The following is a 16,142-nucleotide window of genomic DNA, read 5'->3' as shown; positions in this document are numbered from 1 at the left end:
GAGGATATAAGGACAATGTGGTCACGTAATCAAAAATAGAAAAATATCAATCAAAATGTACAAAAGTAAGAATTTGAATGGAAAAACAACATTTTCCATTAACATTCAGGGTCTTGCACTCGGTCCCTTTATGATCAAATTCATTCGTCAATTCAAACTACTTTGGTTTCAACTAATATAACAGAGAAAAATAAAATAGCTAAAGGTGCTGAATATTGGACTTATATAAATCTAGTACAATATTCTAACCCAAAGAAAAAGGGATAAAGAAAGAAAAGAACCACTAGTAATTTCCTGGATTCATGACACACAGCACGAGTAGATTAAAGAGTTTTTTTTTTTCATAGGTTTATTATTGTTTATTAATTATATTTTTTTAACTTTTAGCCAATTGAAAGGCTAAAAAAGCATAAAATGTGCATACTTACAGAGGATTTTGGAAAATTTTAGGAAGCAATTTCTTGTAATGCTTGAAAGGAAATATAAGCAAATGATACACCGATTCAACAGTTACAAACAAAGTTGCCGACCATGCACAAATTCAATAGCTTCTGAATCAGCATTCCACCAAATTTAAGCTAGACAAATCCATGGAAATTTCTTTCAAAATTTGCGATAGATCGCTGAATCTATGGGAAATCCGCTGATAGATTTGAAGGACGACTTATGTAGACAAGAAAATCGAAGGATGTTAAGAATGTCCTAGAGATGGCGTATGATCTTAACCAAACCTAAGAGAATCCAATCAAAGCCAAAAACCATACAAATCTGTGGAGGTTTCTTGCCACTCACAAAATAATCGAAGGCTATATTAAATCTACGAAAAAAATGAGCAAAACATAAAGGATGAATCGCACGAATGAACAAAGACCCAAGGAAACCTAAACGCATCCAGAAATTTAAACCAAAAAAAAAAAAAACCCTAAAATTTATAAACTCTATGAGAAAAATCTGAAGACCCCAACACACAGTCTTCGTATTCTCGAAATGATATACATAAAAGCACAGGCAAAAGAGATTTTTACCTTTCTTGGGTTTGATTTGGTGTGTGGAGAAAGGAGCTGATCAAAAAGCACGAGAACATGTGAGGAGAGAGCAAAATGCACTTTATAAGGAAGATATTTTGATGAACAGTGGAAGCTAGTTAGTGAATAATGCGAAAACCGGATGCGAACACGGCAGCAGAAAAATGAGTGGTGAACAGTATTCTGAGTGGGGAAACTCACTAATGAACAGTATTGTGAGATTCTCTCTTTTAATGTAAAGGGGATATATAAAACCAAAAACGAGGGTTATAGATTTTCTACAGAATCTTATTGCAAATAAAGAAAATCAAATTCACAACTTGTATACAAAAGGGAGACAAAAAGAAAACAAATTCTAATGCTATTTTCATGCAATAAACCACAAGCATAAAAAAATACACCACAGAGTATTTAAACATGTCATTGAACGCTCAGATGTGTACTTCAACTAAAAAGGTTGGAGTTCATTGTGCCACCATTCTGCAACTCGGCTTTATGTCGTCAGTTCCTTATCTTTCATCCATCGGGCAAGAATTGCAGCTATATCACTTTGGGAAAAAAAAACAAGGATACAATAAAAAGACTAATGATGAAACATCTCCACTGAGTATTTTAATTCTCTTGACATGCATTCTATATCAGTATAATAGGAACACTTCCCCGTCTGACCTACCCAAACCAAAGAAAATGGTGCTTGCTCTCCCACACCATAGAAAGAAAAATGATACCCTGTTTACCACTATTGTGTTATCTATCTCATGATTACCAAAGATGATAACAAATATGCCATCCAATTGCATATGAAAAGTACGTCTATTTTATGCATGACAAATTGATAATGTTAAGTCTGTGCTTTCATAATCAATAAGCACCATGTGTGGTAAAATATTTGAGAGTAGATCCACTACCTCAAGATGGCAAGGACCTAGGGGACAAAATATGATGGAAAGGCTAGAAATTCAAATCAAGGAGTTTTTAACCGGGTAGAATACCTGGATTCAATTCTCATAATGCTGACTTACTCACCAAAACCAACATATCAGTCAATGAACCTAAAAAATTAAACAGTTCAAGCAACATGGTACGAGAGGGAACACTTGAGAGCAGATCATAGTTCATTAATGTTTACAGGGCTGATTATTGGTTGAAATTCTCTCGAAAGTCTAAAAGAGTAACAACTACGAACTGGAATAGATTTAAGGAGATCTCAAACAAGTATACACTACTTCAACCCATATTCTGAAAAATAAATTATATCATTTTGCTCATCAGCTTGTCGGTAGAGTTCTGTACAACTAAAGGTGCATGAAATCAGACAGATTTCTAGAGAAATTGAGACTTGAGTTGGATCGAGATGTGATGATATCAGAAGCTTGTGAACTTTCTTAAGCTCAAATTGAGGAGAAGGCTTTAACAGCTCATCAGTTCGGGTAATGAATTGTTAATGCACAATAAAATGGATGCCTACTGAAACATAGTCAAGCAAGGACCAAAGTCAAGAATGGAACTAGGATTGGATGATCAAAAACAAACTTTAACATCCCAAAGATTTGATCATAGTTCAAGACAACATCATTTTAACCCTAGATATTAATACTAGAGAATAAATATGCCTGTCTTCTGCAAATCCAAATGGTTGATTTTTGTAAGCCTTGGAAACTAATGTCACTAGTGTCTAGTGGCTATTACAGGAGATCACAGGCCTACAATATTAACAATTTGGGCTGGAATAATAACTTGGGTGCGAGAAAATAAGGGTATTCAGTCTTTCCGATATGATTATTGAAGCCAGAAACAATTCAACTGGGATGAGCTGAGCATGTCACTAATGAGGCTCAGTTCGATGGATAGGTCACCAATTCAACTGGGATGAGCATGTAATTAATGAGCCTCAGTTCAATGGATAGGTCATTGACAAGGCTCAGGGAGACCATATGTAATACCTTAATCAAAAAAAGAAAAAGAAAAGAAAAGTCAAACAAAAAAAACAATTAAAAAATTTGAATTGGCAGGCGGTGGATAGCCACCAAATTCATTCCAATCCATTTCTGTGTGTGTGTGTGTGTAAATAAACCCACTACACACCAAAAACACACACAAAATGCACAGGAAATGAGAGCAGGGAGAAAAAGGAAGAGAAAAGAGAGGGAAGGGGGGGGGGGGGGGGGGGGGGGGGGGGGAAGGAAAGAAAAAAAAAAAAAAAAAAGAAGAAGGAAAGTTCGCCTATGTTGTTAGAAAATAAGTGGTTCACACTATTAGGCTTGAATTCCTCAATTTTGAAAGGTAGGTAAAAAGTTACTTATTGTCAAGTTATGTTTGATTTTATAGTTGTTAGATTGTTAGATTAAATTCAGTTAGATCGTTAGATTAAATTCAATTTCATTGAAGGGGTTAAGTATAATAAACTATGAAATTGAGTAAAGTGAAAGAAAAACTAGTTTTAATTATTAAAGAGATTGTAGAAATTGCCTAAACGTGAAATGATTAAGTTTGTGTATCACCTATTTAATTATTGAAATTATTTATAATAATTAATTGTTCATTTAAAAACATATTTCAGGCGATGATACTAACATCAGAACAGCTTATCAACCAGGTTAATTTTGCGAACATAGTACTGTGAGTGAAAAAATATAAATATTTTTAAAGTATTTATAAATTAAGTTTATTGTTTAAGTATGTACAATTATATGCAATTATGTGTACAATTATATGCAATTATGTGTTCGAATTACATGGTTATTATGATACATGTGAGATTTCAAAGATTGTATACATTACATTGTGAATTGGAATATAAGATATGATTTTGAGATCGATCAGAAAAGTACCCTTGATTATATATTTCTTCTAGTTCACTGAGGGGCATTAGCCGTGTCCTATACTACACTGAGGGTTCTTGGACCGGAGATAAAGGAGTCTGACCGTGCACATATAGTACACTGAGGGGCCTTGGTCGTGTTCTAGAATTGATTATGAGAGGTCTTTCAGACCGACTTTCGTTCACGGAAGGTCCAAAGGCCCGTGACGAAAGTTCTTAGCCCGAGAGGCGGATTATATATTTCAGTCAGAGGGTACATTTTTTGTGAATTTTTCAACACGTTTGATGTGATGAGATTATAGCATGGTTATCAACTGATATTTATATCATGATTTTGAGATGATATTTTACGACCTTATGTGAATATTTCACTTTTGGTTATAATTACATGATGTTATCTTGTGAATTACTAAATGATATGAACTCGATTTTCGAAAGAAATGTAAAATTAAAAAAAATAATTATTTTCGAACTTCTCCACTCACTGAACTATCAACTCATAAATTTTCATACGATTTTTCCTACAGGTAGCAATTGATTCTTTTTAGTTGGAAGAGACTAATGATTTTGGAATGAGAGTCACACGACATGTTGAATATTATAACTCATATTGATGAAGTAGGAAGTAAATATTTTGGGCCCATCGCATTATATTTCATATAAGCATTTGATTTTGTTGCATTTTTTTTAAAAATAACTCATTGTCAGTCTTGGTGATAGATTTGACATCAAGTCAGCATCTATTATCGACGCACGTCACGTTTTGGGTTCACTAGGGTGATTCGGGACGGGTCGTGTCACCATATGTGACGAAGTGTGATTATGTAGCCTGCATATACAAAGCATGCCATTCTATATGAACTCATACGTTAGTAAATGACATCTATTCATTCATGACATGTTCATGCATTTACATGGTTCAGAAATAGCAGCACGATAAAGCTCAATTATTGTATTAATTTATTATATGAGAAATGTTCTCATGCCCTTCACTATAGCACCTAAGGCACAATGACGTGTATGTGACATGTTATAATGTGATCATAGAAGGTGAAGGGAAATTCTCTTGTGAGGATGTTGATTGGAGAGACTATATGATGATGCTGGAATTTCATACAGTGCAACACCAGAGACTCTCTACGGACAATATAACGTGGGTAGCATACTTGAGAGATTACATAGGTGATATAGGAGGCTCTGTAGTGATAACAGGGATTGAGGGTTGACTAAGAACTCGAGTAGGGCCAATTGTGATAAAGCTAAGATGGTTCATAATTCTAGTTCATAAATAGTAGAAGAGTAAATGAGGCCTAAAAGAAAGAGATGATACCATCAAGTTGTTAGATATGATGAACAAAATATTATTCATAATATTGAGATAAATACCTTTTTTAAGGTTTTAGGATGTACATTAGAGAACATTCATATGCATTTTGCATTCATGCATGCCTTTGCTTATTGAATCATTAGCTCACTTAGTCTCACATACGTTAATATTTAAGCCTTGCAGCAAGTCAAGGGCTCCAAAAAACTTGGTGATTTGTGGTAGTCGAACTCCCAAGGATCTCAAAGCTTTGTGTACACAAGAATATCCTATTGAAGTTTTTTGTTGTCCTATTTTAGGTTTTGTAAATCTGTTCCGTAAACATAATTCAGCTTAAATGTCTTGATGCAGGAAGCCTAACATTTCATGAGATGGGTATAATCTTTCGAAATGCAAGGTACTTTGAGCTATCTTTAGCCAGAGAGTAAATTGCATCAACAAAGATTGCCGCATGGCTTGCATCTATAATTAGGATTATATGTTTCAAAATCTGTTTAAACTCCTTACGCATTTGAAGACAAGTAGAAAGGCAAGTCTTTAGTAACAAAGGAGAAAAAACATTAAGTAAACTATGTACATAATTTTACTTAAACTTCCTCAGAAGCTGTAAATTGCCAAAAAAATGTACAAGCATCAAAGCACAAAGTGCAAAAGCAAGTCTTTAGCAACAACAAGAGAAAAAAATAACCTAAGTAAAACCACCCAGGCAATTTCACTTGAACTTTATCAAAGACTGTAAATTTCCAGAGCAAGGTACAACCGTCGACCACGAGGTACAATGGCACAAGTTTTTCAGCCATTAAAAGTACAAAAAAAATTAAAAAGAAAATACAATTGGTTTCCATATACTTACATGGAGAAGTGGGAGAAGAGAAGAGAAGAGTGAGAAATATGGAGAATGGAAGGGGCATTGAAACGATGCTAAAATCAGGGGAAATTGCTGAATGGATAAAGAGGGGTCATACTGAATTGTTGACGGAGGAGACAATTGAGAATAGAAAAAGAATTGTGGCGTTGAAGATTTGGAGTGTAAAGAGGAGCGGCCATTGATCAAAATCTGAAGCACAATCTCTGCATTTCGTAGTCTCCATGAAAGGGAGTGGACTGTTGAGCTTGAAATGAGTAACTTTTTATTTGGGGGATGAATTGATCAGTGAAATAGATAAAAATAATAATTTATTTAATAATATTAGATTTATTTATAATTTAATTCTATAAAATGTTAAAATAAATTCAGCGAGTGTTTGATTAGATATGTGAAATTTACATGAAAAGAAAATAAATTCTAGTAATTTAATTGTCTAAAAATTATTTGCATAAAAATCATCAATTAAATGTGTTTAATTGATTTTATTTTCAATCTAGAAAATATTACACTTGTCGATTTTTTATTGGTAGATGGATAGGAAAGAAAGGAAGTAGATGAAAGTGAATTATCTAAAAAATAATAAGAATGCATTTAATTGTAAGCATGAAATTTGCATTAAAAAAAAAATTGCCTAGAATTTGTTTGCATGTGTTTGATTAATTTAATTTTCAATTTAAAAAATATTATACTTGTCTAATTTTTATTGGTGAGTAGATGAACGAGAGAGAAAAAGAGTGAATTTCCTGAAATATAAAATTCTACTCTCCATAAAGAAAATATTTTCCTTATTTTGAGGAAAATATAGTCACGTGACCAAAAGTAAGAAAATGTTTTCCATAGAAAAATATGTCAATCAAATAGCATAAAAATAGGAATTTAGGTGGAAAAACACAAATTTTTCATGGAAAATATTCACAATTAAACGCACCCTAACTTACTCCTCTAAAGAACATCAAGGAAAATATAGTCATCTGACCAAAAGTAGGAAAATACTTTTCATAAAAAAAATCAATCAAACAGCACAAAAGTAGGAATTTAAGTGAAAAATGACGTTTTTCTATAAAAAAATATTGACAAGCAAATGCATTTAAAGAAAAATCCGCAAGTGCTCATCTACTAAGTAAAAACTCCAACTTTCCTGGTTAATATTGTCAAGTTCATGCCAGTAAAGAAGGCAAGTGGGGAGATGGAATTTAGCTTTAAATCATTATTGTAGAGTTTTATACAATACACACATACAATACAATACTAGTTTACAATACAAGAGTCCCAGCAGGGGATGTGGAAACACTGTATTACAGTACACAGCACACCATTAATGAGTAAGTCTAAGTCCTAGTAGCAGGATATAAACAAAACTGACCAGAATAGCACACACGATTAGAAAGACGTGGTCGGTGGTGTCCTTGTTTGGAACATGGGAAGAGTGAGACGGTTGTTCATGTTCATGTTCCCCATGCTCTGTAAGCTGCCGCTGGTAGTGATAGTGGTAGTGTTGGTGGTGGTGGCGGCAGCGGCGGGGGTGATGAAAATCTGGATTGCCATTTCCCTCTCTCTCGAGGGTTTCATTTGACTTGAATTTGACATTTTGGTCTCAAATGTATCATGTTTGGATCTGTACAATGGTGTATAAGTGGTGGTTGTCTTCCTGCGTTAATTTCACAACTAGGTTGAGCAAAATGAGCATTAATTAAGGTGATGACTAGTATGCAGTACTGAAGTGCAACTCTGCATCCTATAAGGAATTTCAGATTATACCAATGGCAATTTGCAGGAATTTCAGATTAAGATTTTACAAGTATTTTACAAAGTAATCCAATTTCAGCAGCTACTATATAACAGACTAAAGCAAAAATCAATTGTTCCGATGAAAAACACTAAACTTAAGCAAAAAGACTTATGAAAGAGAGATGTATTTCATGCATTATACTTCGAGACAGAAACATACCTGATGCCATTTGCTATGCTTTGCGCTTCAGCACGCCCAGGAACGTTTTTGACAAACACGAATAGGCTGCCATGGACAGATATTAATACAGATGAATACCTTATCGCAGAGCAAAGGACAAACCTATCAATTGTATATTTTCCATTGTGCTTTTTCAGCCTTAGGACGGTGATACAGAACAAAGAAAAATTTTATGGACTAAAAACCCCAAATAAGCCTTGTTCTCGAAAACTTGAGATTGGGTAAAATAATCGTTTTTCACCACTTTGTTCGAACTACAACTGTGTGTAAAGAAAAATCCAATGAAAGGAAATCAAAAATCCTTTGACAAAGATGTTATACCATTATTCTACTTACATACAGAAGGTTTTAGTGGGTAAATGAAGTTATGATCTGGTCTCATATAATTACTAGAGATGATGCTCTCAAGAACTGGATGATAAAATTGGCAATTGATGTTGATGTTTCAATTTTCTTACTCTTCTCAATCTCAATTTGTTAAAATTTTCCAGAGTACATTTCTTGAATCCCAATTTGTCAACAATGGAAATCATAAACCTAGAATTGTTTTTATGTTTTCACTAGAGAAAGTGAAAAATGCTACCTCTCTGGTGACGCCGCTGCTTTGCTCTGAATAAAAGCATCTGTATCGTTATCCTGGTGCAAACCATTTTCCACCCTACAGTTTGCACTAGAAATATTTTGACAAGAATTCATTAGTTATAAGATAGAGGCAATGGCGGAGCCCTAAGCGGCAGCAGGAAATGAAAGAAAATAAAAATATGGTCCATAAATAAATAAATAAATAACGTCAACAAAAAGAATTAAAAAAAAATGAGTACCCATTTGATGGATTCACTTCTATTTACTTCACAGAATGGTCACCCTCAGTTCGAGGACTTTTTTCTTTCCTCTTTATTTTGTCAAAAAATGATTCAGTAAACTTATATAGCTTGTAACATCTACAAGCTTGGATACATCATTACGCCAATAATCTGCATCTCTTGTAATTTATACTTTCTTTCAACCAACTTAGTCCTTCCGACTCTGTTGACTAATTCTGAACACAAATCAGTAACTGACACATCAGTGTTCTAGTTTGCGGGCTAAGAACTTGACACAAAGTTTGACAACTCCCACAAGTTTTTACCCAAAACGAAAATGATCACATGTCGAAGATTGGAGATAAGTATATACCTCAGAGATGACCTCTTGCTTGAATTAACTATGGCCTCAGGGATCACTGCAACATCACTACGCTGGTCGCGCACCCTATATAGAAGGCAGACATCAATAGCATCATATAGATGCAAGACCACAGAAATAATAACAAAGTATCAACACTAATATTTCGAAAGTTTTAACATTTTGAAAGTAATCCCTGCCTTACAGCTAAATTAATATCTTGTTCAATAAGAAAAGTTAACATATTTGAGCATGTTTCGAATAAAAATTCACTTAAAAGTAGGGCTGTAAGCAAAAACCGCAAAACCAGAAAATCGAACCGAAACCGCATTTTAGAAACCGTCGGTTTAGTGCCACGTGGACCCGGTCAACAAAATGGTTTTGACCCAAACCAAACCGGTCAAAATGGTTTGGTTTAGGTTTGAGAATTTTAATTACGGTTTAAAATCAAACCGGACCGGTGAAAAAATATATAAAAATAAAAAAATGAAAATTTTTGAAAATTCATCCAAATATGTAAAATTCAATAGTTTTGTCATTTGTGGGTATTTTTGTCAATTCCTAATTTTCTAATACAGATATATTATTATTATTATTATTATTATTATCATCATCATCATCATCCAATAATCCTAATATATATTTAATAATTTTAAGACTAACATAATCTATCAAAAACATTTTTCCTCTTCAAAATTTAGATGAACTCTAGTCGACACCCAACACAGTTTTGAGCCACCGGCACCACACACTTCTTTTCAGATTTTTCACGCATATTCAAAGTCGAATTGAAGTCTATTATACCAAATCGAAGACAAAGAGATTCTAGACCTTCGGTGATAATATTTGCTACAAATAAAGTTTCAGATCAATAATTTTTTGGAGCAAACTAAGGTAAGAATTTGAAATTAAATGTGTTTCATAACATCATACAAACGTAAACTTGTGTAATTGTTATGTTTAGATACTATAAACAATTGCTTTATTATTGTAGTTGGTTATTCTTTTTGTTTAATCAATATCTTTTTTTCAGATATAATAATCACGAGGTCTTGTTGGACATCATTATTTTTTTGACCTTATATCTAGTTTAGTAGACTTATATTGTAACGTTATTTTATCGTCATTAACCTAAAAAGGTGAACAAAAATGAAAAAAAACTGTGTTTTAGTTTATTGTGATTTCACTTTGATTTAGTTAATATTTAAATTTATAGTAGATATATTTAGTCTCTGTTTGAGCCATATTTTTCATATCATCATAATAAGAAAATTGACTATTGGAGAGGAGGTTGGGTCCCACACATGAAATAGCAGGTTAACAAAGGCGGCTGGACTTGTAGAATAACAATCCAAATTTTCATTTTTTTGTCCCAAAAATTTGATTCAAACAGGGGCTTAGTTTGTTTTAGATTTATTACTAGTGAGATATAAATATATATTAAATTCAATGAATTAATGACATAAAAGTAGACGGGCAAAAAATATATGGGGAAACCGACGGTTTAAAACCGGACCAAACCGTTAGGTTTAGGTTTGAGTTTTTTTCAAACCGTTCAAAATGGTTTGATTTAGGTTTGGGTTTTTCTCAAACCGTTTTAACGGTTTTGTTTGAAAATTTGTCAAAAACCGGTAAAACCGGACCGCTTACACCCCTACTTAAAAGTACGTTCAACATGTATGTTTAGCCAAAAATACGATTTCTTTAAGCTGTCTTTGGCTTCTATCTGCAGGGATTTTGGAGCTTTCTCTGCTTTGATGTCCTTTTGTCTATTCAATAAACTTTCGAGTTTGCGGCAGTGTGCAGAGTTCGATTCCCCGCAAGGTGGAATTGGCTTTGTTGCAAGCGAGAGTTACCATATGGGTTAACAGCCTTGACCTATCCATATGCTCTCCACCCTGACTCCTGGGAGGCACATCCTGCGATTTACCTCCTCCACGATGGCTCAGAGCAGGATCGGTGGGGACCCCAAGGTTGGGGTTCAACCTTTTAATAAACTTTCGAGTTTAACTCGTAAATTCCAAGGTAAAAAATAAAAAAACTACCCAATTGTGTATATATATCGTTTGAGAAGATTCCACAAGTGCAACTGCAATTAGAGCATCTTTTCTTCTACCCAAAATGATATTCCTTCCCAACAAAAATCCAATATTCCAACCGTAAATCAGAAAATAAATTTAATAATAATAATAATAATAATAATAATGGTAAAAACAATAATCACCTCATAGAACCCGAGAGTCATAAAAAGAACCTGAGGCGGAGAATTATGTCAATATTCTTTTCCTTAATTCCTTCAGCAATGAGTAAAAGTTTTCCTTTTTCATTTATCCGAAATTTGAACAAAATCTGCACATGTTCGAAGAAGTTTCCAGGTTCTAGTGCCATCCCCGTTAAGTTCTGGTTGATCAGAACCTTAATCAACCAGCTTGTTGATTGGCGAGTGGAGACGGCGACAAATGTTGACGATTTTAGACAAATTAACCAGCTGCCGTCCGCCTGGCCCCAGGCTAGGAATCGGGCAAGTAACTGCCTTCTTCAACCAAAAAATCAATGGAATGAACAGTCTCATTCCGAAGTACCGTGACAAGAGGAAGAGCTGAGTCCATTAACTATTCAGGAATTTTATCGAAAAAAATGTTTGCAAAAACTCCAGAACACTTGTACAGCATCATTTTCACCACATAAGAAATGGTTCTTACGAAACCCAAACAGAATTAAACATTCTCAATGAGATTCGACAAGAAAAATGAAGGGAAGAAGGTAAGGAAACGAGAGGGTAGTGAAGAAGAAGGTGACGATGAATCAGTGCAATTGAGCAAAGGGAGAAGGAGGAGAGCGTATAAAATTAAGCAAAAATATTGGTTTTGTGGAATAATGGAGGGGTTCTGCTCCTTGGTTCACGCATCAAATCAATGACCCACCTTGACTTTTTCCATTTTTTAAGGGTCCTCCATCGCACTTTTCCTAAAGTATCGTGAGGGAGGTAAATCGCAAGTAATGCCTCCAAAGGTAGAGGGTGAAAAGTTGCTTGTACATTTATACTTACCCAAGAGCTAAATTCATATTTCAGAATTCGAACCCTTGACGCATCAGCCTCACGCAAAGCTGAATTTCTCCACCCTCCCCTTTTACCATTTGGAGATGTGCCATGGGGGTGACTTTTTCCATTTTCCCCATTCCTAAGTTTGGTGACTGGTGCCGACGCAAGTCTGGCTACGGATAAATATTTGTAACTTTCTAGTTTATACTTATTTATATTGGTACAATCTCGAAATTAAGTTGAAAATTGATTATAATTAGACAAATTAAATAATGGTATAGAAGTTATCAAATAAAATAAAACAAGCTCAATAAAAAAATGACTATATAATTGGAACAAAAAAATAAGAAAAGTAAGCCTATATAAATAGGACACAGGGAGTATATTTTATAAGTAAATAAATAAATTTTTTAATTTTTTTTTAATTGTAAAAATTCGAAATAGGTCCTTACTTCTTTTGCAAAGTAACTAAGTAGCATTGAAATAAATAATCTACTTAAAAGTAAAAAAAAAAACATATTCATATATATTTCGAAACAAAAAGTCATTTATAAATAAAATTAAGCCTCTGTTTGGTAAAATTTAAATTCAAGTTAAAATCAATAATTAATTTTAATTACACGTTTTTATTGTACCTACAATTTTTCAATCGTAGATTTCATCAACTTTTAGTAAAATCTACTAAAAATTTGATTTTAATCCCTGACTAACTTTTAATGCTTTGTTTATAATTTTCGAAAGTTCAAACAAGAAAACGTCACCCGTTTTTTACAACATATTTTTGGTGCCATTCGGTGAGATCTTACTCCAAAACAATTTCTAAAATTCTTTTTTTTTTTCCTTTTTTTATCTATATGGGTCATGCAAGAAAATTTATAAAGCCTCATTGACCTATTCATTATGTTAGAATGTTTACCAAATTCTAATTCGCATGAACTAATTCTTTGTCACTGACTAAGCCTCAATTTAGAAAATTTAAAAATGATTTATAAAGATTAATAGTAAAATAAACAATGGTGAGTTTAACAAAATGTATGATTAATAACAAGAAAACGAAACTAATTTTTTACTTTAACGGAATAAATAAAGATATTTATAAATATATCCAAATGGAGGCTAAGTGAGAATGTACTTTAAATCATCGTTTGTCAAATTTTCAAGTATCTTGTGAATAAACTTAGCCCCTCATTTGAGCACAGTTAAAAATAGATTTTGGAGGAAATTTATTTTGAAATAGTGATTTTTTGACAAATGCATTATTAAAAAATAAGGAAAGAATTTGTATTTATGTATAATATTAATTTGTTAGTGAATGTATGGCTGAAAATAAGAAAGAGAAAAACATAATAAAGTAGAAAAGTCAATACACTTGTGTGTATTTCATTGAAAACCAAAAATCCGTATTTATAGGGAAGAATTGAGACTGCAGTGGATATAACAGTCATAATAACTAGAGTTTTAAGTATATAATGGTCATTCGTCAATAAATATATAATTTATAATACTTCCTCTTGAATGATATATTACAAAATATCTACCTCATTTAACCTTGTTTGATAAAAATTCATTGGGGAAAAAATATCAATTGAATAAAAAAAAAAGTGTATAATTAATTTTAAAATATTAAAAATAAATGTCGACTCATTAAAACCTTGTCAAAAAAATTTAAGGGTGTAAAACCTAAGCGAAAGAAAAAGAGTATAGCTACTCTTTTAACATTGATCACTGAAAATAATTGAGACGATGCATTTTAATCTTGTGAACCAATTTCTTGAATGGAGATGTCAACAACACTTTTGTGAATAAATTAGTTACATTGTCACTTAAATAAATTTGTTGAACGACAATATCACAATTCTTCTGAAACTCATGCATATAGAAGAATTTTGAAAAAAATAAGTTTTTTCATCTCTCCTTTGATATAGTTTTATTGGAGTTGTGCAATATAAATTGCATTATCTTCATACAAAATTGGTAGATTGTCTTTTGTTGAAACTAATCAGCATAATGTTATGATATGATGTGACTAGTTTTTCAATCATACACAATCTTGACCTGCCTTATGGATCGCAATAATTTTAGAATGATTTGAAGATGTTACTGTCAAGATTTGTGATATATAATCTGTATCTGCATATTTCACTAAAACAGATTCCGACCTTGAAAAATAAAAATAATCTCAAATCAATATATCTCTACATTTTATCCAATAATCGAACTTTACTACATGGTCTAAATTTATAATAATTTACCTCTCGTTTAGTTAAAAATCCACAATAAAGAACTAAAGTAAAATCAACATATGAAAGAATTAAAATCAAGAATATTAAGAATTAAAATTAAAGGTTCATAACTAGATTTCATCATTTATCCCAACTTTAGATTTAGTTACACGTGATGACAGAAGAAAAATTCAAGAAACGATTGGAGTACATCACCAAGGATGAAAAACTAGGCAAAATAGTGATATTGTAGAATCTCCTTTCCCAAGCCAAATCTTCAAAACCCTAGTTTTTCTATATTTTCTCGAGTTTTTCTCCTATTCTTTCTAATTTTCTCTACTCTTCAAAATCGTGCATCCAAAAGGAGTCAAAAGGGTCAAGAAAAGTGGGGGGAAAAAAAAAGGTAGACCAAACCACGATCCACTGCAGTAAGCAACCGTGATGTACAACAACAAACAAAGACCATGAACTTTCCAGCTTGTGCGGATTGGTCCCCACTTCCAGATTTTCGTATGAGTTTGATATTTTTTCCTTCTAGTTTTTAACTTTTGGAAGCTTCCATATTCGTCCCCTAACCTCCATAATCATCAAAAATTGGTCTGTCTTTAGTTATTAACTTTTGTACTTTAGTCATCTAACTTTTGATAAGTTGAATATCAATCCTGAAACTTGATATTTTCTTTCGATTACTTTCTTAGTACTTCTTATCAATCATGTGCAATTCGATTAGTCTTTAATTGCTCTCAACCAATTCTAAATTAGCTCAAAATTATTCCTTTTCGTTCCAATTGCATTCAAGTTTGGGTTTTACATACACTTAACAAAATTACATTAAATTGGATAAAAGTTCGCTCAAATAACAATTACTTATCAAGTTTAATAGCATGAATAAGTGTGTAAAACACCTTATCACCTCCCATGTGGAGATAGAAAAAGATTCCATTGTCAATTGGTAGAACATTTGTCAACCAAAATTAGTTCATGTACACAGTCAATATTTTCTAAATATTCAATTCGACATTGAAATTTTCTACTTTTGCTTTGCGTTAAAGATATTTGTGTACGATGTAATTTTTGGTTTTCATTTGTGAAGCAAACACGAGTTAGAGTAATAATATGTCATCACAATTCATTGAGTCGTGTGTGATAATCGAGAAATAACCAATAATTTGTTCCAAACGCTCCAAGTATATTATTTAATAAAAAATAACCAAGTTTACATTGAAACCATAAGTCCCTATTCGAACAAAGAAATCCTAGAAACGTAAAAAGAAGCTAATTACTACTTTGCCCTCACTCAATAAATGAAGCTAGAGGCTAATCAGTGTTGAAAGAGGATGTGAGGATACACGAGGCAACAGACAACTGACATTTTGAGCGAGGGTACTATCGATTTTGGAAAGAAGAATGATTTAGTGCAATATTATTAATACTAGTGGATTAGGGTGGGATTGGATTTGTGGAACAAAGAGCATGATGCATAGAATTTAGGTAATGTCATTTATTTTGTTGTTAAAGGAGTTAACGCTATCAATTTTCACGTAGGATTGAAGTGGTCAATTAAATTAGGTATGGATGGGGAACATATTAGAAGTCAGGTGTGGATTATGAAAAAATGTAAATTTGGATACACATAAGAAATCTCTAGTTAAATTAGATATAGATGAGAAATATATTTAAAGTTCGAGTATGTGATCGTTTGATTA

At 32.7% G+C, this 16,142-nt stretch overlaps 1 protein-coding gene across 2 annotated transcripts; it reads right to left on the bottom strand.

Annotated features, from left to right (window-relative positions):
• Nucleotides 1-1,312: 1,312 nt before the first annotated feature.
• Nucleotides 1,313-12,050, bottom strand: LOC111401646. Of its 2 annotated transcripts, XM_023029488.1 has the most exons (6): nt 11,396-12,050; nt 9,184-9,258; nt 8,591-8,677; nt 7,987-8,052; nt 7,402-7,686; nt 1,313-1,573 (listed from the first exon to the last, which is right to left on the bottom strand). In XM_023029488.1, exons 1-5 carry the CDS (start codon nt 11,398-11,400, stop codon nt 7,419-7,421), a joined length of 501 nt encoding a protein of 166 aa, XP_022885256.1. In that variant the 5' UTR covers nt 11,401-12,050; the 3' UTR covers nt 1,313-1,573; nt 7,402-7,418. The 2 variants fall into 2 exon arrangements, with proteins under 2 accessions (XP_022885256.1, XP_022885255.1); XM_023029487.1 differs by lacking the exon at nt 1,313-1,573 and having other exon boundaries at nt 7,156-7,686; nt 11,396-12,049.
• Nucleotides 12,051-16,142: the final 4,092 nt, after the last annotated feature.

The sequence above is a fragment of the Olea europaea genome, chromosome 10 (genome assembly GCF_002742605.1).
Source record: "Olea europaea var. sylvestris chromosome 10, O_europaea_v1, whole genome shotgun sequence".
Taxonomy (NCBI): Eukaryota; Viridiplantae; Streptophyta; class Magnoliopsida; order Lamiales; family Oleaceae; genus Olea; species Olea europaea.
This window is presented reverse-complemented; position numbering and strand designations above follow the sequence as displayed.

Coding starts and splice junctions, on each gene's coding strand:
- LOC111401646 (XM_023029488.1), bottom strand. Junction 8,678..9,183: donor AGCAAGAGGTCATCTCTGAG/GTATATACTTAT, acceptor AAATATTTCTAG/TGCAAACTGTAGGGTGGAAA. Junction 8,053..8,590: donor GCAGCGGCGTCACCAGAGAG/GTAGCATTTTTC, acceptor TGTCCATGGCAG/CCTATTCGTGTTTGTCAAAA.